Source organism: Nomascus leucogenys, chromosome 22a (assembly GCF_006542625.1).
Source record: "Nomascus leucogenys isolate Asia chromosome 22a, Asia_NLE_v1, whole genome shotgun sequence".
In the NCBI taxonomy this organism is placed as follows: Eukaryota; Metazoa; Chordata; class Mammalia; order Primates; family Hylobatidae; genus Nomascus; species Nomascus leucogenys.
The window spans coordinates 133,441,041-133,465,403 of NC_044402.1; the positions used below are offsets into that span (position 1 = coordinate 133,441,041).

General features: G+C 49.9%; 1 protein-coding gene across 1 annotated transcript in view; it reads right to left on the minus strand.

Moving 5' to 3' along the window:
* NGEF (neuronal guanine nucleotide exchange factor) overlaps positions 1-24,363 on the minus strand; it is a 47,944-nt gene that overhangs the window by 8,293 nt on the left and 15,288 nt on the right. Inside the window, exons 4-7 of the mRNA XM_030803969.1 lie at positions 7,800-7,960; positions 5,952-6,104; positions 4,449-4,578; positions 1,309-1,383 (exon numbers count right to left, since the gene is read on the minus strand). Coding sequence (XP_030659829.1) covers positions 1,309-1,383; positions 4,449-4,578; positions 5,952-6,104; positions 7,800-7,960 — 519 coding nt within the window. The remainder of the gene's footprint in view (positions 1-1,308; positions 1,384-4,448; positions 4,579-5,951; positions 6,105-7,799; positions 7,961-24,363) is intronic.

Here is a 24,363-nt window from a genome sequence, read left to right on the forward strand (position 1 = left end):
CCAGGGCTGACCTCAGGGAGACCCTTCTGGGGCACGTGGGCCCCTCACAGGCCATGGTGGCCCCGTGTGGCTGCTGTCTGGTGGTGGCTGGAATGAACTCACATCCGATCAGGTAAAAGGGAAGCTCTGCTTCTAGGGGTGGGCATGGGCCCCTAGAGATGCTGCCTGGCTCACAGGTCGCGGATGCCCCCAGGCTACCCTGCTTGAGGCTCCAGCCTTTCCTCACTAGGCACAGCGTGTAACTGCCAGAGGAATTTTGGTGGCCAACTGGTCTGGGAAAGGAACAGGAGGAGTGGCCCAAGGTGGGAACCGACTGCATTAGGGTAGGAAGTCCTCATGTCTCAATGTGGCTGAGAATGACCATTAGATGCCCACTGAGAGTGATATGCTTTTTACTAAGCTTCTGCCATGGGGTGACAAAGAAGGGGAATATGGACGTCCCCCGCCTTGGTCTCCACCATGACGGCGTCACTGGCTCAATGGAGGCGGCCCAGCACAGCTGTCAAAAGCTGGCTCTCAGTTCTAGCTGATGCCAGGAGCCAAACGTGGCAGAGCGCGTGGTAAAAGCTCCTGAGGACTGAAACACACTCACCGGCCCTTCCCGCAAAACCCCTGCCCTGCTCCAAACCCCTAGGAGGAGCCGTCTCTCTCTGAGAGTCAGGAGATGGTCTGGAGAGATGGTCCTTGCACCCTTGGGCAGCAAAGGCCCAGGGCTCTTGGGCAGGGCCAGTGAATCCCCTCATAGAGATGCACAGGGGTGACTGAGCTCCGGGGACTGGGAGAGTGGCGTGGAGGGCTGGGTTCGGAGCAAAGGGCTTCATCAGGGCACAGGGAGAGTAGGAACCAGCCTCGGTGAGCCTCACTGGAGGGAGGAGAGACTGTTTCTGACGTGGAAAAATAGGCAAAGACAAGCCTGGGGTGTGTGTGGGCCCCAGATGCCTGCATAGAACAATCCCAGGCGGCCGATGAGAGGAATCAGGGCCTGTGCACGATCGCAGAGCTCCACACTGGTGAAGAGTGTCCTGAGGGCCACGCTGCTGTCCCCACATCCATGCCAGGCACAGTAACAGACAGGCGGTGAGTACATCAGGCTGAAGCCAGGAAGCATGGTAAAGAAGGCTTTACCCAAGCCATGCCTGGTGTATTTTTTTAAGCCCCAGTGACTCTTTTGATTGCAAAAGTGAATTTTAAAATAAATTTGCATTTTCTAAAAAGACACACGGACATGTGGGGAGCAGGGCCAGAAAGGTGCGCCTGGATGAGGAAAACAGGGCATTGGGATACAGCACAAGAGGAGGTGAGACTCACCATTTCCAGCTCCTTGTGGGCATCCAAGGCAGTGCACTCTCTCTCAGACCTCTCTTCCACCCTCTTCAGGATGTTCTATGCACAGGGAAAGGCTGCGTTAATGTTAATCTTTTCTGATCTTTCCTCCCATTTCCCACCTTGACCGTGACTACCTCCCTGCTGCACCAGTCCAGCCCCATGCTGTAGCATGCAGACACACACACATGCATACATGCATGCATGCACACACATACATGCACATACACATGCATACAGACCTGCGTGCACACACGTGTGCACACACGCTCACACACATGCACACCATGCACATGATGCATCACACCTGCAAGCAGTGTGCACACATGCACACACGTGTACAAACATGCATACAAGCACACGTGCACACACATACATGCGTGCCTGCACATACACACGTGCATACATGCTCACACACATGCACATAACACACATGATGCATGCACACCTGCAAGCACACAGTGCGCCCGTGCACAAACATGCATACAAGCACACGTGCACATGCATGCATGCACATACACACATGCATACCTGCACACATACAAGCACACACACACGTGCACACAGCCTCCATTTGACAAATGGGGGGCAAGAGAGCCCACAGGTGTGGCACCCAGCAGTGAGGACTGTCACAGACAGGGTCAGCTCTGTCCCCAAGGGGAGCTAAATGCTTACAGGACAGGGGTAGGGGGACCAAGGGCTTCCCTCTCTTCCCTGGGACTGTCATTTGGCCCCGAAACTTTGTTAACTTTGGTCTTATCCATGAAAGTATAAGAAAGAGTCTTTTCTCCAATTGTTCACTTTTCTTCAATTAACAAAAAATTATGCCCACACTGCTTTCACCTGTAAATTACAATTTTGACATTGCTCTCTAAATTCTGCATGGCTTCCTCCTAGCAATCCCTACCATGCCCATGTTTTCTGACTGGCTTTTGTCCTGTAAGTAGGCTGGGTGCATCTGAGCACCAACCACCTGTCCTCCCGGCTGCTGGGTGCCACGGCAGCACAGATGTCTCCCCTGACAGCAGCCCAGGCTTCTCTTGTGGTCACCTGCCCGCCTCTGCCTGGAAGCCAAGCCAGAGACCTTTGAGACCCACAGTCACCTTCCTACTTTTTCCACCCTGTATGTGGCCACCATGCCTGTCATTAACTGTCCCCCTACTTCCAAATCCCTGCTGAACAGCACAGTCCAGGTGCCATCTTTTCTCACAGGCATAAAAGCTGCATCTGACCAGGTGGCATTGGTGGCCTCAAATGGAGGGCAGTATGGGTTCCTTAGCCTGGCACGTGCTCTCCAACGCCAGCCTCCTCTCAGTGTGTCCCCAGAATGCTGCCTAATGTGGAGACTTGCCATTCTCTCTGGAATGGTCCCTGACCCGCCACCCCTTTCTCTGAGCCCTTCCCTGAGTGCCCACCCCAGCTGTCCCCATTCCACCATTTCCTAATCACTGCATTTCCACTGCTTTTAATCTTACTGTTGGTTTTCATCTTACAGAAGGTTTTAATATATCCATATATGCACTTTCCTTATAAGATATCCTAAAATATTTTTCACTGCATAATTAGGAAATGTTACTGTCTTCTGTTTCGCTTTTTCCAAGTTAAAAAAATATTTCCCATGGAATTGCGTTCATCACAGGTGTCTTCTGGTTTGGGGTCGCCGTCCCAGCTGTGCCCTCACATTGGTGTCTCCGTTAGCCCTGGGCCGGGGGCTTCTCCCGACACCTGCTTCCTTGGCCTCATGCTCCCAAGCCCTTTCCTCCTGGGTTGGGCCTCCTCTCTGTAATTCTGCTCTTTCTGGAGTAGCTCCCCCTAGGTCTTTGGCCTCTCACCTGTCTGACCTCTGACCTCTGCTACCTGTGGTTCCCAGGTCCCCCTCAGCTCATGTTCATCAGGGCCACAGCTGCACTCTATACCGTCCACTTCACCAGCCCAGCTGCCAATGGCTCCCTCTGCCCAGGGCATCAGCAGACAGGGCCCCAGCACCTGGGGTCAGGCAGAGGGGGTCTCCGTCCTGTCTCACTGGGCCTGTCAGGCGGAGGGGGTCTCCGGCCTGCCTCTGGGCCTGGCTGGAGCTTCCCTTTTCTGGAAGCCCCATCCCCCCGAGTCTCCCATGCCTCCAGCTCTGTGGGTTTCCTCCTCCCTCACCGCTGCTCCTTCCCAGGCCTGGCTGCGTCCCTGAGTTTGGTCTCAGGCCCCTTTCTCTCCTTCCTTGGCAGCCTCTTCGGTTAATTGACGCCAGCGGGTCCTGCCCAACTTCTCCCTTTAACTCTGACCTCTGACACTGAATTGTCCAGAGTCATCTCAAACTCAGTTCATCCTGCCCTGAATCCTGAGCCCTCCCCGCCCCAAGAGTTCCCCGTCTCAGCAACGGCCGCACACCCCACACTGCTCAAGGTAAAAGCCGAGGAGTCACTCTCGGTCCTTCTCTCAGCAAGTCACTGATTTCAATTCCCTGACATCCCTGCTGGGCCCCCACTCCCCGACGCAGCCCCACAGGCCAGTGTAACCCCTTCCCCATTTCCGTCCCCCTCTGGAGCAGCCAGGGCCAGCTCCTAAAAGTGGGTCCGATTAGGTGACTCCCATCACACTGAGGACAGGACCCAATGTCTTCCCTGGACCTGCCTCTGTCCCCATCTCCACACCCACTCCCGTCCCCGTCATGTTCCCGAGCTCGCTGCTGGCCTTTCTGTCCATGAACCTTGCAGTCTCGGGGCCTTTGCACAAGCGGTTCCCTCTGTGTGGAATGTTCTTTCCTCTACCTGCCCCCACCGGCTCCTCCCTGTCAGCCAGGTCTCAGCTTACACGTCACGTGTCTTTCCTGACCCGCCCCCACCCCTGCAACTGGCAGTAGCCAGCCAGCCACCCCTGTCGTGTTGGCCCATTTGGCTGTCCCCAGGGCCATGCCCACTTCCTGGCTGTGCATGGGTCGGTCTCTCCCCTCTGCGATGGGCTCCCTGGGAGCAGGCGCTGCACCTTCACTGCCCGGGAACATGCTTAGCACACATGGGAGGAGCTTAGTATCTGTTGAACCAACAGACCTCCTAGAAAGACGACAGGGCCCGGGAGTGACCACAGGAAAGCCTGGGAAGCCCCGTCTGTGGGTCAGGTGGAGGAGGCTGTACCTGGACCAACAGCTTGAGGCGTGTGATCCTCTGGAAAGGCAGGATGAGGAAGGAGGAGAAGGGCAGCCCCCTGCACTTGGGGTCGAGCTCTAGCTGCGCGATCAGCTCCCGAAAAGCCGCCTTCTCCTGGCTGGGGACACAGACACATGGAGTAGGTCTCTAAGCTGCAGGAGGCATGAACTGGAGACTCCTCCTCCCTGTCCACAGCCTCCCAGGATCCAGACAACCCACGGGCTCAGAAAACATGTTGATTTCTTTCTTTGTTTTTTTCAAAAGGAAAATAGACTGTTCACGTAAAAGTCAAATAACAATAGTGGCTTCACACGCCTGGCCTTGAAGACTTGGCACAATATGCTGCGTGTGGGAGGACAAGGATTCCTTGTGTGGCCAAGTCTGTGAATCGGATGCACAATTAGATGATTTCACCCAGCGGGAAACTGTGGCAAGGTAAACCCAAGTAGTGACAGGAATGGGCAGCAGGCTAGAGACACCACCAGGACAGCCGGCACTATTTCTGACAGGTGGGCTTGGCGGTGGGCTGGGCCACAGCGCTGATGAGGGCTGGGAGAGCTGGAGGTGAACTTGGCCCCATGCATGTCAGCAGGAATGGCAGGGACGGCAGGGACAGGTGCTCTGCCTGTCACTCAGCCTCTGTGCTCACATGGCCTGGTGGGGGCCACAGCGGCAGGCTCTTGGGTGCTGTGAATGATTCCTAATCTGCCACATGCTTGCCTTCTCAATGTTTATCCTCAAAAATTGCATCCTGATTCCCTCCAATTCCAATTTTCCTTCACCAACTGTTAAAACATCCAAATGCCCAAAGACTCAGGCTTGAAACGTGCACCGTGAACTCCATGTCTTGGTGGAAAAGACAGTGAGGCACAATGTGCAGATGCCACAACTGGAAAACTCCCTTGGTGCTTCTGTGTGGAGTCAAGGTGGCCTCCCTGGCTAACCCCAGTCACTGAAGCACGAACCTCAGCGCGGAGAATTCAGAAGAAGCACGCTGGCTGGAAAATTACCTTGTCAACTAAACCTCAGAGAAAGTTTACAAAATGGGCAGATTAGCAATCAACGCCCCGGCGCTGCTGGAGGAGCCCCAACGAGGCTCCTTCCCACCCCATCCCTGCCCTTGTCGCTAGTTCAAACCCAGTCTCTGATGTCCTGGGCTTTGAATTGTCCACGTGACCTCACTTGACCTCAAGCTCTCTTTTCTAACTGCACAGTGCTCTGCTCAGCCATTGGATCCAGGTCCAGTGGATGCTACGCTGGTTCTCTTGGGGTCTGGCTGGGCTAATGTTTCTCTAGTGACACTAATACACCCTGGAACGTGCCTGGTTGGGATACTGTCACCAGCCTGGCCAACTCTGGTGGCCCATGTGGACCTTGGGAACGCAGAGGTGAAGGACCATGAAGTGCCACCGTGTAAGGAGCCTGGGCCAGCACTGGTATGGCTGCACCGGGCACCTCCCCCTGCCCGAGCCCCTTGCCAGGCACACTCACAGCAGCTGCTTATAGGTCCGCTCCTGGTAGGTCTGATTGCTGACGTAGGTGATGTAGACAGAGAAGTGGTCGGCCGCATAACGGTACACAATGTCGCACACGTCAGAGATGACGATGTTCTCCTCCATCCGGTGCTCCAGCTCCAGGAGGAAACTGCGAGAGGCAGCGGCTTGAGGCGGAGGGTGCCCGGGGGGTAGGGCGGGGGACTGTCTCACCAAGGGCAGCGTGCGAGCCTGACTTGGACATACCAGTGTGCACGGTGAGTGTATAGGCCGACAAGATCCATCGGCAGGGGCACCGAGCACTGGTGGTGTATTTGGTCGTCTTGAAGAATGACTGTGTGTTCACGGGGCTGATGGCGCCGGGAGCACCGAGAGATCTTATCTTTCAGGTATGTGCTGATGTGTTTGAGGATAAAATAGATGACCATGGGGATCTGCTTCAGAAGGGTCCCCTGGGGGGGTGGGGACTGGCCCCTGGGCTGACCACTGCTGACGCTGGTGAGCAGCGCACATGGACATCTACCTCTGCATGTTTGGAATTTTCCACAGCGAAATACAAATAAATACATAAGACAGAAGTGCCGTGGCAGGACCAGGCGCAGCGGCTCATGCCTGTAATCCCAACACTTTGGGAGGCTGAGGTGGGCCGATCACCTGAGGTCAGGAGTTCGAGATCAGCCTGGCCAACACGGTGAAACCCTGTCTCTACTAAAAATACAAAAAATTAGCCGAGCGTGGTGGTGGACGCCTGTAATCCCAGCTACTCAGGAGATTGAGGCAGGAGAATCGCTCGAACCCAGGAGGAAGAGGTTGCCATGAGTCGAGATGGCACCATTGCACTACAGCCTGGGCAACAAGAGTGAAACTCTGTCTCAAAAAAAAAAAAAAAAAAAAGAAGTGCCGCAGCAGAAGCCCAGGGGTCTCACAGGCCACTCTGGCCCCAGTCAGCCATCACCTCCCAAATCCACCAGAAGGGGCTGCCACGAGGGGGTGAGGGGGCTGCAAACAGAAGCGAGAGTGTCAACGTGGAGGAGAGACCCACAGAGAGCGAGCAGCTCCCAGGGTGCCACATGTGATGCTGAGCAGCTCCCCACTGCTCAGAGTGGGGCTGCGTCAGGCCTTGCCTTGGTTTCCCATCTGATCACCAGGCACTGTCCCAGCTGAGCCCCATGTGGCTTCTGGCTGCAAAACTCCATGGCCTGCCCTGGGGATGGTAAGTGCTCTTTCATCCTGGCCACACAATTTGGTTCATTTCCTTTTCACAGGATTCAATGGACAGATGTCTGTCTACTCTTCCTCCGCTGCAGCTCAGCCCAGGCTTCACACAGTCCCTGCTGGAAGCACAGCTCCCAGAGCCGTGGCAAACGCACTCAGGAGGTGAGGATGTGGGAATCCAGGGCTGCACCCTGCACAGGCCCTGGGGCCCTGCACGCACCATTGGGGCTTTCTGCTAGGGTAAGGAGCAGCTTACATGGACACCTTCTGTTGCTGTCACAAGACTCCCGTAGACCTGCCTGGTTTAAACCTGTCCAACCACGGGTTTGATGCGAGACAGCTGGACTCAGCGTCACTCCAACCTGGGGCCAGCAGGATGCTCAGCACAGAGATTTGTGTGGGGCACAGGTGCTCATGGGAAGGGACGCTGGGGGACGTGACTGGCCACCCTGCCGGGAGGGGTGGTCAGGTTTGGATTTAGGTCTTCATTTATTTATATTTTATTATGGAACATTCCAAACATATGGAAGTAAAGAAGCCAGTATCGAGCACTAGTCACCAGTGTCTCAAGCATGTGCCCTGGGGATGAAGAAGGGCCCTGAGGGAGGTCGCTGTCCCCCCCCGTCCTCACCGCTCACTGACGGCCAGCACGTCCAGGACGTTGGAGAAGAGGATGTGCGCCTCGGACGGGTGCAGGATCTTCTTTATCCGCTCATTCTCCATGAAGTGGGACACGAGCAGGTTCAGGCTCTTGTAGTAGGACGCCTCGGAAGTGACCAGCTCAAACATGGCCTGTAGCAGGGAGACCCCATGGTTACCGCCTGAAGTTGGCCTTCCACGCAGGCACTAGCCTTGTGCTGAGACAGAGGCGTAGAGAGAGGCTCAGCAGGGAGTTGAAAGGGAAAAATCGCCTGCTCCTGGGGCCTGGGATGGCTGCTGCAGCAGCAGCTGGTAACACCTGCGGCCAGGGATGGCAGTGAGGCCACTCTTCCTAGGGAGCACACTACCCCTAAGGTGACAGGGCACGGAGGCTACTCCCTGTGAGAGAACACTTACCATACTGACAACTGGAGACAGCCTAACATCCAAAATATGAAACAAGACAAAAACAAGAGAGGTCAGGCTGGGTGTGGTGACTCACTCTTGTAATCCCAGCACTTTAGGAGGCCGAGGCGGGCAGATCACTTGAGGTCAGGAGTTCAAGACCACCCTGGCCAACATGGTAAAACCCTGTCTCTACTAAAAATACAAAACTTAGCTGGGTGTGGTAGCACACCCCTGTAATCCTAGCTGCTTGGGAGGCTGAGGCATGAGAATCACTTGAACCTGGGAGGCAGAGGTTACAGTGAGCCCAGATCACGCCACTGCACTCCAGCCTGGGTGACAGAGTGAGACTCTGTCTGACAAAAAAAAAAAAAAGAGAGAGAGGTCAGCCACACACCTGAGCCCGCACAGCTGCCAAGGGTGGCTTGGCCCATGTGCTGGGTGTGGCAGTGGGTGCGAAAGTCAGCAGGTGGGAGGAATCCTGTTCCCCCACGCCCAGCAGAAAAGCATCAGGAGGAGACGGGCCAGTGTCAAGCATGAGCATCACAGGGGTGAACGCTCAGTAATTACCTGATTACTGAGCCTCTGAATAGCTGACTAGGAACTAACAGCAGCTCTGCATCTCACGGGTCATTCTGTAAGGGCAGGTGGCAGATCCCGGCTCACCTTCCTCCCTTGTTTACAAATCAACCCAATGACCCACCTTCCTCTTCCCCATCACCCTCTGATACTCCTTGACTTAGGGCAGGTTCAGGTCCCACGGTCGCTTCCCAGGAGGGACGGCAGAGTGGGTTAAACTGTGGCCCCCACAGAAGCTACATCCATGTTCTAACCCCAGTATCTGTGAATGGGATCTTATTTGGGAAAAGGGTCTGTGCAGACATAATTGAGTCAAGGAGCTCAAGATGAGATCATCCTGGGTTAAGGTTGGCCCCAAACCAATGATGGGTGTCTTTATAAAAGAGGCCGAGGGAGATTTGACAATGTGACACAGACACCCAGAGAAGGCACAGACAGAGATGGGACTGATGCAGCCACCAGCAGTTGGAGTTGGCCAGAAGGATCCTCTGCAGAGCTGTCAGAGGGAGCACAGCCTGCCCAGGCCGTGGGAGAATCAATTCCTGTCATCCTCTGCCACCCAGTTTCTGGTAATTTGTTATGGCCACAGAGGAGGGACGGAAACAGAGTAGTGAAGAGCCCGGGGTAGGGGTGAGGGTGGGGATAGGCGTGGGGGTGAGGGTGAGGGTAGGGTAGGGGTGAGGGTGAAGGTAGGGGTGAGGGTAGGGGTGAGGGTGAGGGTGAAGGTAGGGGTGAGGGTGGGGTGAGGGTAGGGGTGAGGGTAGGGGTGAGGGTGAGGGTGAAGGTAGGGGTGAGGGTGGGGTAGGGGTGAGGGTGAGGGTAGGGGTGAGGGTGAAGGTAAGGGTGAGGGTAGGGGTGGGGGTGAAGATAGGGGTGAGGGTGAGGGTAGGGGTAGGGGTGAGGGTGCAGGTAGGGGTAGGGGTGAGAGTGGGGGTAGGGGTAGGGGTGAGGGTAGGGGTGAGGTTGAGGGTGAGGGTAGGGGTGAGAGTGGGGGTAGGAGTAGGGGTAAGGGTGGGGGTAGGGGTGGGGTGAGGGTAGGGGTGAGGGCGAGGGTAGGGTGAGGGCGAGGGTAGGGGTGAGGGTGAGGGTAGGGGTGAGGGTAGGGTAGGGGTGAGGGTGGTAGGGGTAGGGGTGAGGGTGAGGTTGGGGTGGAGGTGAGGGTAGGGGTGAGGGTGAGGGTGGAGGTAGGAGTAGGAGTGAGGGTGGGGTAGGGGTGAGGGTGAGGGTGGGGTGAAGGTGAAGGTGGGGGTGAGGGTGAAGGTAGGGGTGGGGGTGAAGGTAGGGGTGGGGGTGAAGGTAGGGGTGGGGGTGAGGGTAGGGGTGGGGGTGAGGGTAGGGGTGGGGGTATGGGTAGGGGTAAGGGTGAAGGTAGGGGTAAGGGTGAGGGTAGGGGTAGGGGTGAGGGTAGGGATGGGAGTGAGGGTAGGGTGGGATGAAGGTAGGGGTGGGGGTTAAGGTAGGGGTGAGGGTAGGGGTGGGGGTGAGGGTGGAGGCAGGGGTCAGGGTAGAGGTGAGGGTGAGGTTGGGGTGAGGATGAGGGTAGGGGTGAAGGCAAAGGTAGGGGTGAGGGTGAGGGTAGGGGTGGGGTGAAGGTAGGGGTGAGGGTAAGGGTAGGGGTGAGGGGTAGGGATGTGGGTGGGGGTAGGAGGGTGAGGGTAGGGGTAAGGGTGAGGGTAGGGTTGGGGGGGTGAGGTTGAGGGTGGGTATAGGGGTGCGGTTGAGGGTAGGGGTGAGGGTGGGGGTGAGGGTGTGGCTAGAGGTGAGGTGAGGGTAGAGGTGAGGGTGTGAGTGAGGGTGAGGGTACGGGTGAGGATGGGGGTAGGGGTGTGGTTAAGGGTGAGGGTAGGGGTGAGGGTGAGGGTAGGGGTGGGGGTGAGGGTGAGGGTAGGGGTGAGGGTGGGAGTAGGGGTGTGGGTGAGGGTAGGGGTGAGAGTGTGGGTAGGAGTGGGGGTGAGGGTAGGGGTAAGGGTGGGAGTAGGGGTGGGGGTGAGGGTGAGGGTGGGGTTAGGGGTGGGGGCAGGGGTGAGGATAGGGATGGGGTAGGGGGTGGGGGTGGGGCTCTGGCCCCTTCCCCAGGGTCCTGCCTATTCCCTGCCTCCCTCCTTTTAGGGCCACCCTCTGGTTTCTCCACTCATCAGAGCCCTGACCCAGGGCTCAGGGCTTTGCATGAAAGCAGGAGCTCCAGCGTTAGAGGCATTTGTTCCTAGAACACAGTGGGCCCTGGAGTGGTGGGGTTTTGCAGGCTGTTTCACTTAATCCTCCCAGGTACCCCAGGAAGGACAGACAGAAGTTCCCGTTTTACCAAAAGGAAACAGACACAGAGAAGCGAAGTTGCATCCCGAAAGTCACATGGCTGGATGCTGGAGGAGTGGAGATGCTGCCACCTCCCAGGCAGCGCAGGGGTTTGCTGGGCGTTTGATGCCCGCCTGCAGGAGCTCTCACTGCTGCTTCCCTGCAAAGCTCTGCTCACCCACCCACCTGGCAGAGCACTCTAAAATAAGGGACGAATCTGGAAGCTGGGAACACCCCACAGAGAGTTCACACTGACGTCACTCCAGGGCCAGCGGCCAACTGCAGACCCCGAACCACCATCAGCAGCCGGGGCCCACCTGGCCCCCAGTGTCTGCACCTGACTTGAGACAGCGACAGTCAGAGATGAGACGCTGAAATGAGCCTGTGGCCTCTCTGTGGCCATCCCCACGTCACATCTGCCTCATCTCCCTAAAAAGCAGCCACAGCAAGCACACAGCAGCGGGCCTCACAGCAGCAGAACTGCAGCCCAGCGCTGACTGGCAGCAGACCCCGGGTTGGCCAGTGTCCACCGACACAAAAGTGAGGCTATGACGGGCAGCCAGTTTCCCGGAAGCTTCTCTGCTACAGATGCTGTTATGAATTCATTTTCCTGCTGCTAAATTTGTTTCCTAAGAAAATGTCAAGCAGTTACAGCTCACAAGTTCCAAGCAAACATAACTCACAAAAATGATACGAATGACACCAAGGGGAAAACCCCCATGCCCACAGCGCCACATCACAGAAAAGCATGCCATTAAACCACATGGCCCTGAAGGACACCTGCTAGAGACACCTGGGATGACACCCTAGCTCTGGATCACCCAGATCTTCTGGCCGAGAGCATCTCTGTCCTGATCTTCAGGGCCGGGGGAAATGGCAGGTAGGGCCTTTCAGCTGTGGGCCTTGGCCTGAATCCCTGCTAATCAGAATGGCTGAGTCTCATTCCCCAGAACTCTCACCCCTCCTCATCCATTTGCAGGCAATGTCACCTGTGAATTTTAGCTTCCAGGCGGTTTGTCTTCATTTTGTATGTCAAATTGTTTGTCATGTCGGTATGGCTATCTTTTCCTTATCGATACTACTTTTGCTCTCATTTAAGCCTCTACATGGCAGCATAGAGGGGACAAGGGATCCAGGCTCTGCTCGCTCTTCATTCATTCACTCGTTCATTCCTTCATTCCACAAATGCTCATTGAGCATCTGCTGAGCACCAGGCACTGGTCTAGGCACTGGGCACTCAGCTGTGAACATGGAAGACTGCCTTCCCGTGGCACTTTCGTCCCAGGGTAGCGGAAGGAAGTGTGAGCCTGTGAGGGTGAGTGGGAATGAGTGTATGTGTGCATACACATATGCCAGTCAGGGTGTGAGCATTAAGGAATGAGAGTGCATGTGTGGGAGATTGTGGGTGAATGTGTATATGGGTGTGACTGTGAGAGTGCGTGTGTAAGTGAATGTGAGTGAATGTGTATATGGGTGTGATTGTGTGAAGATGTAAGTGAATGTGAGTGAATGGGTATATGGGTGTGATTGTGTGAAGACGTGTGTAAGTGAATGTGAGTGAATGGGTATGTGGGTGTGGCTGTGACAGCGCGTGTGTAAGTGAATGTGAGCGAATGGGTATATGGGTGTGATTGTGACAGAGCATGTGTGTAAGTGAATGCGAGTGAATGGGTATATGGGTGTGATTGTGACAGAGCGTGTAAGTGAATGTGAGTGAATGGGTATATGGGTGTGATTGTGACAGAGCGTGTGTGTAAGTGAATGTGAGTGAATGGGTATATGGGTGTGATTGTGACAGAGCGTGTGTGTAAGTGAATGCAAGTGAACGGGTATATGGGTGTGATTGTGACAGAGCGTGTGTGTAAGTGAATGCGAGTGAATGGGTATATGGGTGTGATTGTGACAGAGCGTGTAAGTGAATGTGAGTGAATGGGTATATGGGTGTGATTGTGACAGAGCGTGTGTGTAAGTGAATGTGAGTGAATGGGTATATGGGTATGGCTGTGAGAGCATGTAAGTGAATGTGTGTGTGTGTGAATGCATGTGTGTGACAGTGTGAATATGTGTGAGCATGGGTGTGAATGTGAGTGTGAACGGGTGTATGTGTGTGAACGTGTGTGAATATGTGAGTGAATGTGTATGAGGGTGGGTGTGAATGTGTGTGTGAATGCATTGTGTGTGACTGTAAATGAGTATGAAGGTGTGTGTGAATGTGTGAGTGTGAATGTGTGTGAAAGAGTGAGAGTGTGTGACAGTGGGTGAATATGAAGGTGAGTGTGAATGTGTGTGAATGAGAGTATGTGACTGTGTGTGTGAACGTGTGTGTCATTGCTGCAGAAGCTCCTCCTCAGGGAATGCGCATGCAGCCTGGACCCAATTGTCTGAATCTCCGCTTGGTCTGGGAATGGCGTCTCATCTCTGTTGCTATCTGCCCGTATTCACGTCACACTTGCTGGCTTTCCTAAGCCCATCCCTGGCCTGGATTCCTTGTGAAGATTCAACTCCGGTCCAGCCTGGACTTTCTTCAGGCTCCTCTTTTGTGACCTCTTGCTGATGGGTCAGAGGTCTCCTTTGTTTTTCACACACATGCTCTCACAGTCACTCATATACACATTCACTCACATTCACTCAACACACACATGCTCTCACACAATCACCCACAGAGGCACTGGGAGCCACGCTGCCCGCAGGGGCAGGACCAGGGCCTGAGGCCAGGTGAGCAGGCCCCCTCTCAGGCAGCAGGGTTCACGGTTCACGGGGCTGCTCTGGGGTGGTGATGTCCTGTGGCCTCAGGATCAGCCAGGTCCCGGAGTTAGGGCCGCCTACACCACCCTATTCAAGTGACAAATTTGAAAAACAAAGGAGACGCCCGACCCATCAGCAAGAGGTCACAAAAGAGGAACCCGGACACCAAGAAAAGTCTGCAGGAAGCCAACCTGCTCCTGACAGAGAAAGGTGGAAGCTTCGCCAGCCCTAACACCCAAAGAGCGACGGGCTTTCACGCAGCCCGCGGGTCCCAGTTCCCTGTTATTTAAGGCAGTTCAGCTTGTCCTGCAGTTCACGGTCAAACACGGGCCATGCTGCCTGGCTGGCCAGGCCCACAGTGTCTGTCCTCGGAGTCCCACTCCTGCCTCCGCACTCAGATCAACCCTTCGTTCCCCGCCATCAGCAAAGCTCAAGGCTGCACGATTTCTCCTCCCGGCTCTTTACCTACACGGTCTCCTTATGATTTAGGGTTCTCCGTGGACCCCTGTGCCGTGCATTCCAGCCTGATTTGAGTTGTTTTTTTGGCTTCTCCCGACCCCTGTGTTAACAAATCACTGCTGTCTCTGATGCTGTGAGCTTCGATGTGCTGTGATGCGGTGGTGCAGCTGTGTCACCAGGGTGACATCTGTAGGGGTCGCAGCCAAAGGCCAGCAGACCGCGGACTGAAGGGCGGGCTCACTGGCTGCCCTCCACCTTCCTCACAGCCAGGAAACAAAACATAGCCCCTTCCCCACAAGGGTTCTGGGAGGTCCCTTCCCATCCACCCGTGTGCCAGGTCCTCCCCACACGGGTCACCCCCAGTCCTGGACATCAGGGTGCTGGCCTGGAGCCCAGCTTAGTTCACTGGCTTTTGCCTGGAGGGAGGGAGGGGATGAAGAGAAGGCCAGGCAGAATGCTAAGGGCCTATGGCATCCTTCCTGGACTCCCTTAGAGGCCGTGGGGACATCACCGTGACACCTCAGCACAGGCCCTACCATCCAGGCTCCATGTCTCCAGTATGCTGGTGGGAGCTGTCAGAGCCACCTGGGCCTGCTGAAGACCCGGCCTCAGTCTGTCCTCGGCAGGGCAGTGGCTGGGGTGTGTGTGGTGTGGGGATCACCATGGCCCACTCCTGTCTCTCCTCTAGCAGCTGGGGTCAGAGCCAGAGCCAGGGGCGGCAGGGCGCTACCAAGCTCTCCACTCTCGCTCCGGCCCCTCAGAGTCCTCCTGCTGCAGCCGCCCTGGGGTGATTCGCATCCTCTGTTCCCCAGGATGACTCAACAGCAAGGTCACAGAGATGCCTCGGTGCCTGCTGCTGGTGCAGTCATTTATACGCTGCAGGCATCAGGATGCACAGAAGTGACTTTAAAAGGCTTCCAGTTAAGAAGAAACCCCTCAAAGGCTATCCTTCTTCTGCAGACAATGATGATGAAGTCGGACTCCAGAGCCAGAGCCCGAGCCCAGCCCGCTGCAGCGCAGTCTTTAGTGAATTCGAGGCTGGACTGAGCAGGTCCCGTGAGCAGCGTGGGGAGTGGGGACTTGGCTGTCTGATGGGGGAGTGACAGCTAACCCCTCGGGTTGCTAAGGGACGAGGGGAGTCACATATTCAACGCAGCCATGGGATGCAGGCGCTGGGGGCCCAAACCCAAGCCTCGGCACTCACACACATCACAAATGCCAATTACTAAGTTTTCTCAAGATGACCTGTTAATAAAATCATTTGCAAAAATGTTTACATGCTAAAATAAGTGTGTGTAAATTTAAAAAGACACATGCTTGAGAACATGTTCAGCCTGCCTCACGGCAAGAGAAATGTTATGTTAAAACCACAACGAGGCTGGATGCAGTGGCTCACACCTGTAATCCCAGTACTTTGGGAGGCCCAGGCGGGTGGATCACCTGAGGCCAGGAGTTCGAGACCAGCCTGGCCAACATGGTGAAACCCTGTCTCTACTAAAAATATAAAAAATTAGCCTGGCATGGTGGCCGGTGTCTGTAATCCCAGCTACTCAGGAGGCTGAGGTGGAAGAATCGCTTGAACCTGGGAGGTGGAGGTTGCAGCGAGCTGAGATCGTGCCACTGCACTCCAGCCTAAGTGACAGAGCGAGACTCTGTCTTAAAACAAAACAAAACAAAAACTGTGATGAGATACAATTTTTAATCCAGCACATTGGGTAAAGATAAAATAGCTGGGTAATGCACCACATTAGTGGCAGGGGACAGGCACACCATATGTGGCTAGTGTGTGAAGGCAATTAGGCGATACCCTCTCAAAATTTAAAGAACATTTAACCTTTCACCCAACAATCCCACTTAGCAATTCCCTTAGCATTCTACTGTGTAGATGTTCAATCTTCCATTAGTATAAATAATGCTGCAATGAACACTCTTGGTACCCAGTATTTCCAACTGCAAACATCCATCAACGGGGATGGGTTAAATACATTATGGAACATCTAAACAATGGAGCCCAGAAAACTGCAAAAATGAGGGTGCTCTGTTTGGATGGAGATGGAAAGATATGATCAATATTTTAATAGTAGTGGGTGCGCGCGCGCGCACACACACACACACACACACACACACACACACCTGAATGTGTCCGACGAGGGAACTGGGTGGCCCAGGACAGGAGTGGGAGAAAGACTTTCACTGAGAGCCCTTTTGCACCTTTTGAACTTCCTATCAGGTGCATACATTTTTTTAACCAAAAGATTAATTAAAAAAAATGCTACCTGCCTACTTTGCTACTTTGTTAAAATAGGTATTGGTATTTGCTTTCTAACGCCTAGCTGATGTTTTAGGTAATGGCCACATCCACCTCCAAGCATCAAGAAAAACTCCCTGCCATCTCCCACTGTAGGACTCATCTGCTGAATTGTTGAGGGTTTAATCTAAACAGAAAAATATATAATTCAGTAACAGTTGGTAAATTAAATAATAATCACAATTTAATTTTTTGGATAGAGGTCCATCATATTAAAATCCTAAGTAATTTCTTTCTAAAATGCAGAATTTTCTTTTGGGGGTGGGGAAAGTAAACACGCTTAAGTTGTGAAAACAAGCTAAAAAACAACAAAAATACAACTCTGTATGTCAGAGGCTGTACAGATGCAGACTGAGCTGCATCGCAACTTACAGCTGCAAAAATTATAGCCCGGGCAACACGGCAAGACCCATCATCTACCGAAAGAAAAGACAATTCGCCTCCCTATGGTTAGGCTGCACCAGGCGACCGCAGGGCCCCTTGCTTCTCGCTCCCCAGCAGGACAAAGCCATGAGTCCTGTCTGGGTGTGCAGGGGCCGAGCCGCACCCCCCAGCCTGGACAGGCTGTGCACATGCAAGTGTGTGTCCCTGCTCCCCTGGAGAGCCTCACATCACCCCTGCTCACTATTCCAGCTCCACGCCCAGCCCACCAAGACCAGGAACCGTGACAAGTCCATCTTTCTCTAGCTCTGCCTCCTGGGTTCAAGTGATTCTCCTGCCTCAGCCTCCTGAGTAGCTGGAACTACAGGCACGTGCCACCATGCCAGGCTAATTTTTGTATTTTTAGTAGAGATGGGGTTTCACCATGTTGGCCAGGCTGGTCTCGAACTCCTAACCTCAGGTGATCCACCTGCTTCGGTCTCCCAAAGTGCTGGGATTACAGGCGTAAGCCACCACACCCAGCCTCCTCCCAACCTTTTAATTTGAATCTATGCCTAATTATTTCCTCCAACTGTTGGGTTCTCAAACAGTAACTAAAACACCATCCCCAAAAGCGTGGGACCAAGAGCTTCAGGACAAATTAAAAAACAAAAACTGAGGCCTAGCATGGTGGCTCACACCTATAATCCCAGCACTTTGGGAGGCTGAGGCAGGAGGATTGCTTGAGCCCAGGAGTTCGAGAATAGCCCGGGCACACAGCAAGACCCCATCTCTTCAAAAAATTTTTAAAAATTAGCCTGGGGTGGTGGTGCACACCTGTAGTTCCAGCTACTTGAGAGGCTGAGGCAGGAGGACAGCTTGAGCCCAGGAGTTCAAGGCTTCACTGAGCTGTGATGGCACCACTGCACTCCCACCTGGGCCACAGAGTGAGACCTTGTCTCTAAATAAAAAAACAAACAAAAACAACAAACTATTAATAAGCTGAGAAAGTCCTACACGGGAACTCTTTTCCGTTTCAGCTAGATAATTTGTACTTTAAAAGGAGGAAAACATACCATAGTATTTTGTTCTGAAATCCTGGCTCCCCCCCACTGATTAAGCCTACCAAAAGGCCATCACTGTAGGGTGTTTTCCCTGTGTGAACAGTAATTCAGCGCGACCTGCTGCTTTTGTAGCTAAAGAAAAAGAGAGTTCCTGACAACAGATTGTGCTGGCAGTCCAAGTTGCCTGTCTTGCTTTGATAAATAGACTGAAAAAAAGATCTGATACAGAAGTCACTGATTTGGAACATACAATCTGAAGATCCCGGTTTTGTGTCTGTTACCAGATATTAACAAAAGAGAAGCACATGAAGGTCTTTAACATAAAAAGACGATAAAAAATCAGTGACACACTGAAGGCCGCGTGCTCACATTATTCACTACGAAACGTGACTGGATTGCACATCAGTTAGGTCGGCCTCATTTATTTTTAAAAATCTACATCCGATTCACTGGAATTTGCAAACATGCATAAAAGAAAGTAAAAAAAATCTTTATTTTCTATGCCTTCTCACTATAGATGAAATGTTCTATTTTGCTTTTTTAAAAACTTTATATATCTTGGACATTCACGTTATTCATTTTTTAAAAACACGTTTTTAAATGTTTGCATCTTTGGGCCAGGCACGGTGGCTCACGCCTGTAATCTCCACACTTTGGGAGGCCGAGGCAGGGAGATCACCTACCAAAAATACAAAAAATTAGCCAGGTGTTGTGGTGGGTGCTTGTAATCCCAGCTACTCGGGAGGCTGAGGCAGGAAAATTGCTTGAACCCAGTAGGTGGAGGCTTCAGTGAGCCGAGATCGCACCACTGCACTCCAGCCTGGGCGACAGAGTGAGACTCTGTCACAAAAAAAAAAAAAAAATAAAATAAAATGTTTGCATCTTTAAACAGCTGTATATTATTTTACTAAACAATTCCCCTGCCATTGGGCATATAAGTTTCTTCTCCCTATTCTTCCCCTAACTTTTTGCTGGGATGAACATGCTAATAAATAAATATTTGTGCACGTCTGAATTTTTGCAAGATAAATTTCTAGAAATAGAAGCACTAGGAAGTATACAAATATATTATTACTGGGGTTTTGATACAAATATACTCTTCTTATCAGCTGTGTTTGAAAGTGCTCATTTAGAGTCCCTCAACACTAGGTTTTGAATATATATATTTAAAAGTCTCTTGTCATTTTGAGAAGCAGATGGTACCCCAATGCTGCTTAAGTTTATACTTTTATGACTGTTAGTGAGTTTGATTTTTTTTCTTTTTTCATGTAGTCACTGGTCATTTGTATTAAAATTTTATTTATTTATTTTTGTGGAGATAGGGTCTTGCGACGTTGCCCAGGCTGGTCTCGGACTCCTGGGCTAAAACCACTCCTCCTACCTTAGCCTCCCAAAGTGCTGGGATTATAAGCATGAGCCACCATACTCTGCAGCATTTGTACTTATTTTTGCTTTTGTTTCTTTCTTTTTTTCATTGCCAGGACATATTCTCGTCTGACCCATTTGTACTTTTAAAATGTGAATTGCTTTGCCCAGTTTTCTTTGGGGTGCTCACGTTTTTCTTACTGACAGAGCTTTCTAATTGACTGAAATCTGGGTTTTGCTGACATATATGAAAACAACTAATTTTTGCATATTTATCTTACAACCAGCCACCTCCGGGAACTGCCTTATCAGGTCCAGTGCTTTTATTTGATTCCCTCGGGTTTTTTAAGTAGGAAACCATAACTGGTAGATAATGGTAGATAAAGACATTCCTTCTTTCCGGCTTTCTCTCCTACTCCTTTCCTCATCTTATTACCCTGGATAGAGCTTCCAGGGCAACACTGAATCGTGTTAGCAGGCACTGTGTCTTGCCTTTATTACCACCAACAGTTTTTTATTAGGTATGATTTTGCTATAAATTTGAAATTTTCTCTATAAATCTCAAAAAAGTATCCCTCTGAGTCTTATCTAGATGGTAATAGTGTACTCCTTTCTTTTCCATCCTCTTTGAAGATCCGTGTATTTTTCTCCTCTGGCCTATCAGTATGAAATTTTGGCCCCAAACATCTAAATATTAAACTATCTTTGCATTAATTCATCCTTGCTTAATGTATATGATTCATTTAATCTATCTTTTTGATTTGCTTATGTTTTATGTAATTTTTTTTACCTTAATTCATGGTGAGATAGATCTGCGTTTTAATTTTTTTTTTGGAGGGGGTAATACTTATTTTGTTAGGTCAAACACAGTAAGATGGAAGATATTCAATCTTTCTGATGTTTTACTGCATAACAAAATTATCATGCAGTAAAAAGTGGACTTTTGGGGGGGTTATAGTTCTATGAATTCTAACGTATCTGCAGGTTCGTGTAACCCACAATATAATGAGGATGCACAGTTCCAACACTTCCCACAACCCCCTCAGCCATCCCGTCTCCCCACACTCCCCCCACACCTAACTCTTGGGCAACCATCCCATCTTGCTACGCTCCCGCATCCTTCACCCCTGGCAACCACTCTTTGCCAATGAGATCTGTTTTCCGCCACTAGTGTGGTCTCTTTCAGAATGTCACAGAAATGGAACCACACAGTATGTAACCTTTCTTGTTTCTTTCACTCAACAAGATGCCTTTGAGAAATGTCGATGCTGTCACATATGAGTAGTTTCTTCCTTTTTATTGCGTGGTACACACCACCATACAGATGTACTGGTTTATTTTCTCTCTATCTGTTGAAGAACCTTTGGCTTGTTGCCAGTCTTTGGTGATTATAAGCAAGCATTCATGTACATGTTTTTCTGTGAATATAAGCTATTATTTCTCTAGGGCAGTGATTCCCAACCAGGAGCAATTTTGGTCTCCGAGGACATTCAACTAGGTTTAGAGACAATTTTGCTTGTCATGACTGGCGGGAGGGTTGCACCTAGTGAGTAGTGGCTAAGGATGCTGCTAGACCAATGGTCTCCAGTTTTTTTTAGCATCAGGGACTGGTTTTGTGAAAGACAATTCTTCCACAGACCAGGGGTGGGAGGGGGGTGGGAGGGGGGTTCTACCTCAGATCATCAGGTATTAGATTTTCATAAGGTGAAATTAGAGTCTCATAAGCAGGGCACAACCTAGATCCCTCGCATGTGCAGTTCACAGTAGGGTTCTCACTCCTATGAGAAGTACAGCTGTAAATGTAGATTAAGCTTTGGTTGCTCACCTGCCACTCACCTCCTGCTGTATGGGGAGGGGGGTGGGGGTTGGGGACCCCTGTGCTAGACATCCTGTGATGCACAAGACAGCCCCCGCAACAAAGAATTATCCAGCCCCAAAGTCAACAGTGCCACTGATAAGACACTGCTACAGGGGCGGGGCTGTTGGGTAGTATGATAAGTGCACGTTTAACTTGGTAAGAAACCACCAACTCTCAGAGTGGCTGCACCATTTTGTGACCTCACCAGCCATGTAGGAGAGTTTTAGCAATGTATGCTGTGTGTGCACACCAGCACTTGGGACTGCCATGATGTTAAAGCTTTTTTAAGCAAGTGTGTTATTACTTTCTTGCCTTCTGTAGATCTGCTTTGTTGAAGTATCTATTTAAGTCTTTTGCTCATTTTTAAATTGGATTGCTGTTTTTTTACTGTTGAGTTTTGGGTTCTTTTGTGTATTCCGGATGCAAGTCCTTTATCAGTTTAATAATTTGCAAACATTTCCTCCCCATCTGTAGCTTCTCTTTTCATTCTCTTAACAGTGTCTTTTGCAGAGCAAAAGTTTTTAACTCTGATCAAGACCAACTGATCAATTTTTTTGTTTATGCATGATTGAATTTGGTGTTGTATCTGAGAACTCTTTGCCTAACCTCAGGTAATGAAGGTTTTCTCCTATGTTTTCCTCTAAAAGTTTTAAAGTTTTGCATTTTACATTTAGATCCATGATCCATTTTGAGTTAATTTTTGTATGAGGCATGAGGTTTAGATTGAGGTTAACGTTTTTGCATATAGAGATCCAATGGTTCCAGCATCAGTGTTCAATATTTGTTGAAAAGACTGTCCTTTTTCCATTAATTTGCTTTTGTCATTTTGCCAAAAATCAATCAACCATACTTGTGTGCGTTTATTTCTGAACTTTCTTTTCTGTTCCACTGATCTATGGGTCTGTAATTTCATGAATACCCCACTGCCTTGATTACTGTAAACATTTTAATTGTCTTAAAATCAGATAGTATGACCTCTCCAGCTTTATTATTTTTGAAAACTGTTCAGGGCTATTCTAGTTATCTTGCCTTTTCTGATAAATTTTAGGATAATTTTGTCTATGACCACACAAAATGCTGGGATTTTGATTGGAGTTGCATTTAATGTATAGATAAAAATGGGAAGAGAATTAACATCTTTACTATGTTGAATCTTTCAATCCATGAACAGTTTGTCTCTTGATTTATTTACATTTTATTTGATCTCTCTCCTCACTGATTTGCAGTTTTCAGCACAGAGACCCTGTCCACGTTTTGTTAGATTTATACCTAACTATTTCATTTTTGGGGCAGCTATTGTAAATGGTATGATAATTTTAATTTGTTTCTAATTGTTCATTGCTAGAATATGGTAATATGACTGATATTTGTGTGTTGGCCTCGTATCCGGCAACCTTGCTAAAAATCACTATTAGTTCTAAGAGGTTTTTTTTTGGTAGATTCTTTGGGATTTTTCAAGTAAACATGTCATCTGTGAATGCGGCAGTTTTACTTATTCCTTTCTAATCTATATGCCTTTTATTTCTTTTTCTTGCCTTATTGCACTGGCTAGGATTTGCACAATGATGTTGAATAGGAATGGGAGCAGTGAAGGAACAGACAGCCTTCCCTTGTTCCTAATCTTAGGGGAAAAGCATTCAGTCCTTCACCATTAAGTATGATGTTTGCTGTAGGTTTTTTGTAGATGTGCCTTATCAGGTCCAGGAATTTCCCTTGTATTCCTCCCTTGCTGAAAATTTTAATGATGACTGAATACTGAATTTTGTCAAATGCTTTTCCTGCATCAATTGTTGTAGTAGCCATGCAGTTTTTTTTTTCTTGTTTAGACTGTTAATATGGTGGGTTACATTGATTGATTTTCAAATATTTAAGTAACCTTGCATTCCCAGGATGAACTCCACTCACTCATGCCATATTGCTCTTTTTATACATTGCTGGATTTGAATTGCTAATATTTCTTACTGAGAATTTAAAAATATATATTCATGAGGAATACTGGTTTGTAGTTTACTATTCTTATATTGTCTTTCTCTGATTTTTCTGTCAGGTGATGCTGGCCTTATAAAAAGTTGGGAAGCATTCCTTCTTCTATGTTTTCAAAAAGAATGGGGAAAATTCATACTATTTTCTACTTTAAATGGTTGGTAGGATTCGCCATTGTAAACTTATGGGCCTACAGATGGCATATTTTGAAAGATTTTACGTAAGAAATTAATTTCTTTAACAGTCACAAGACTATTCAGGTTATTTATTTCATTTGGGGTGAGTTTTGGTAGCTTTCAGTTTGGGGCATTGGTCTATTTCATTTAAGTTGTCAAATTTATGTGTGTAGAATTGTTCATAATATTTCCTTATTACCCTTTAAATGTCTCTAGGATTCATCATGTCTCCTTTTTTGTTTCTGATATTGGTCATTTATATCTTCTCTTTTTTTGTCAATCTTGATAATGATTTATTAATTTTATTAATCTTTTCAAAGAATTCAATTTTGGTTTTACTGATTTTCTCTATATTTTAAAAAATGTTCCATGTTGTTGATTCTGGCTCTCATATGTATTATTTCTTTCCTTCCACTTGCTCTGGTTTTGCCCTTTCCCCGGCCCAGTTTCTTAATATGAAAGCTTAGGTTATTGTTTTGAAAGCTATCTGCTTTCCTAAATAAGCATAATGCTATAAATCTCCTTTGAAACATTGCTTTTGCTGCATCCCACCAACTTTGGTATGCTGCGGATTCATTTTCAGTCACTTCAAAATATTTATAACTCTCCTTGCAACTTCCTCCTTGACCCAGGGATTATTGAGAAGTGTGTTAATTTCCAAGTGTTTGGAGATTTTCTGTTATCTTTGTTACTGATTTCTAGTGTAATTCCATTAGGGTCAGAGAACATACTTTCTATAATGTCAATTCTTTTAAATGTGTTAAGGAGAGTTATGCTTTACCTTGGTGACAGTTCTATTTGCACTTGAAAACAATGTGTATTCTGCTACTGTTGGGGAGAGTGTTCTAGGAATGTTTATTAGTTCCATTGGGTTGATGGTGGCCGATTCTTCTATAACCTTACTGATTTTATGTCTCCCAGTTCTATTGATTACTGAGAGAACAGTGCTCTTGATTGTATAT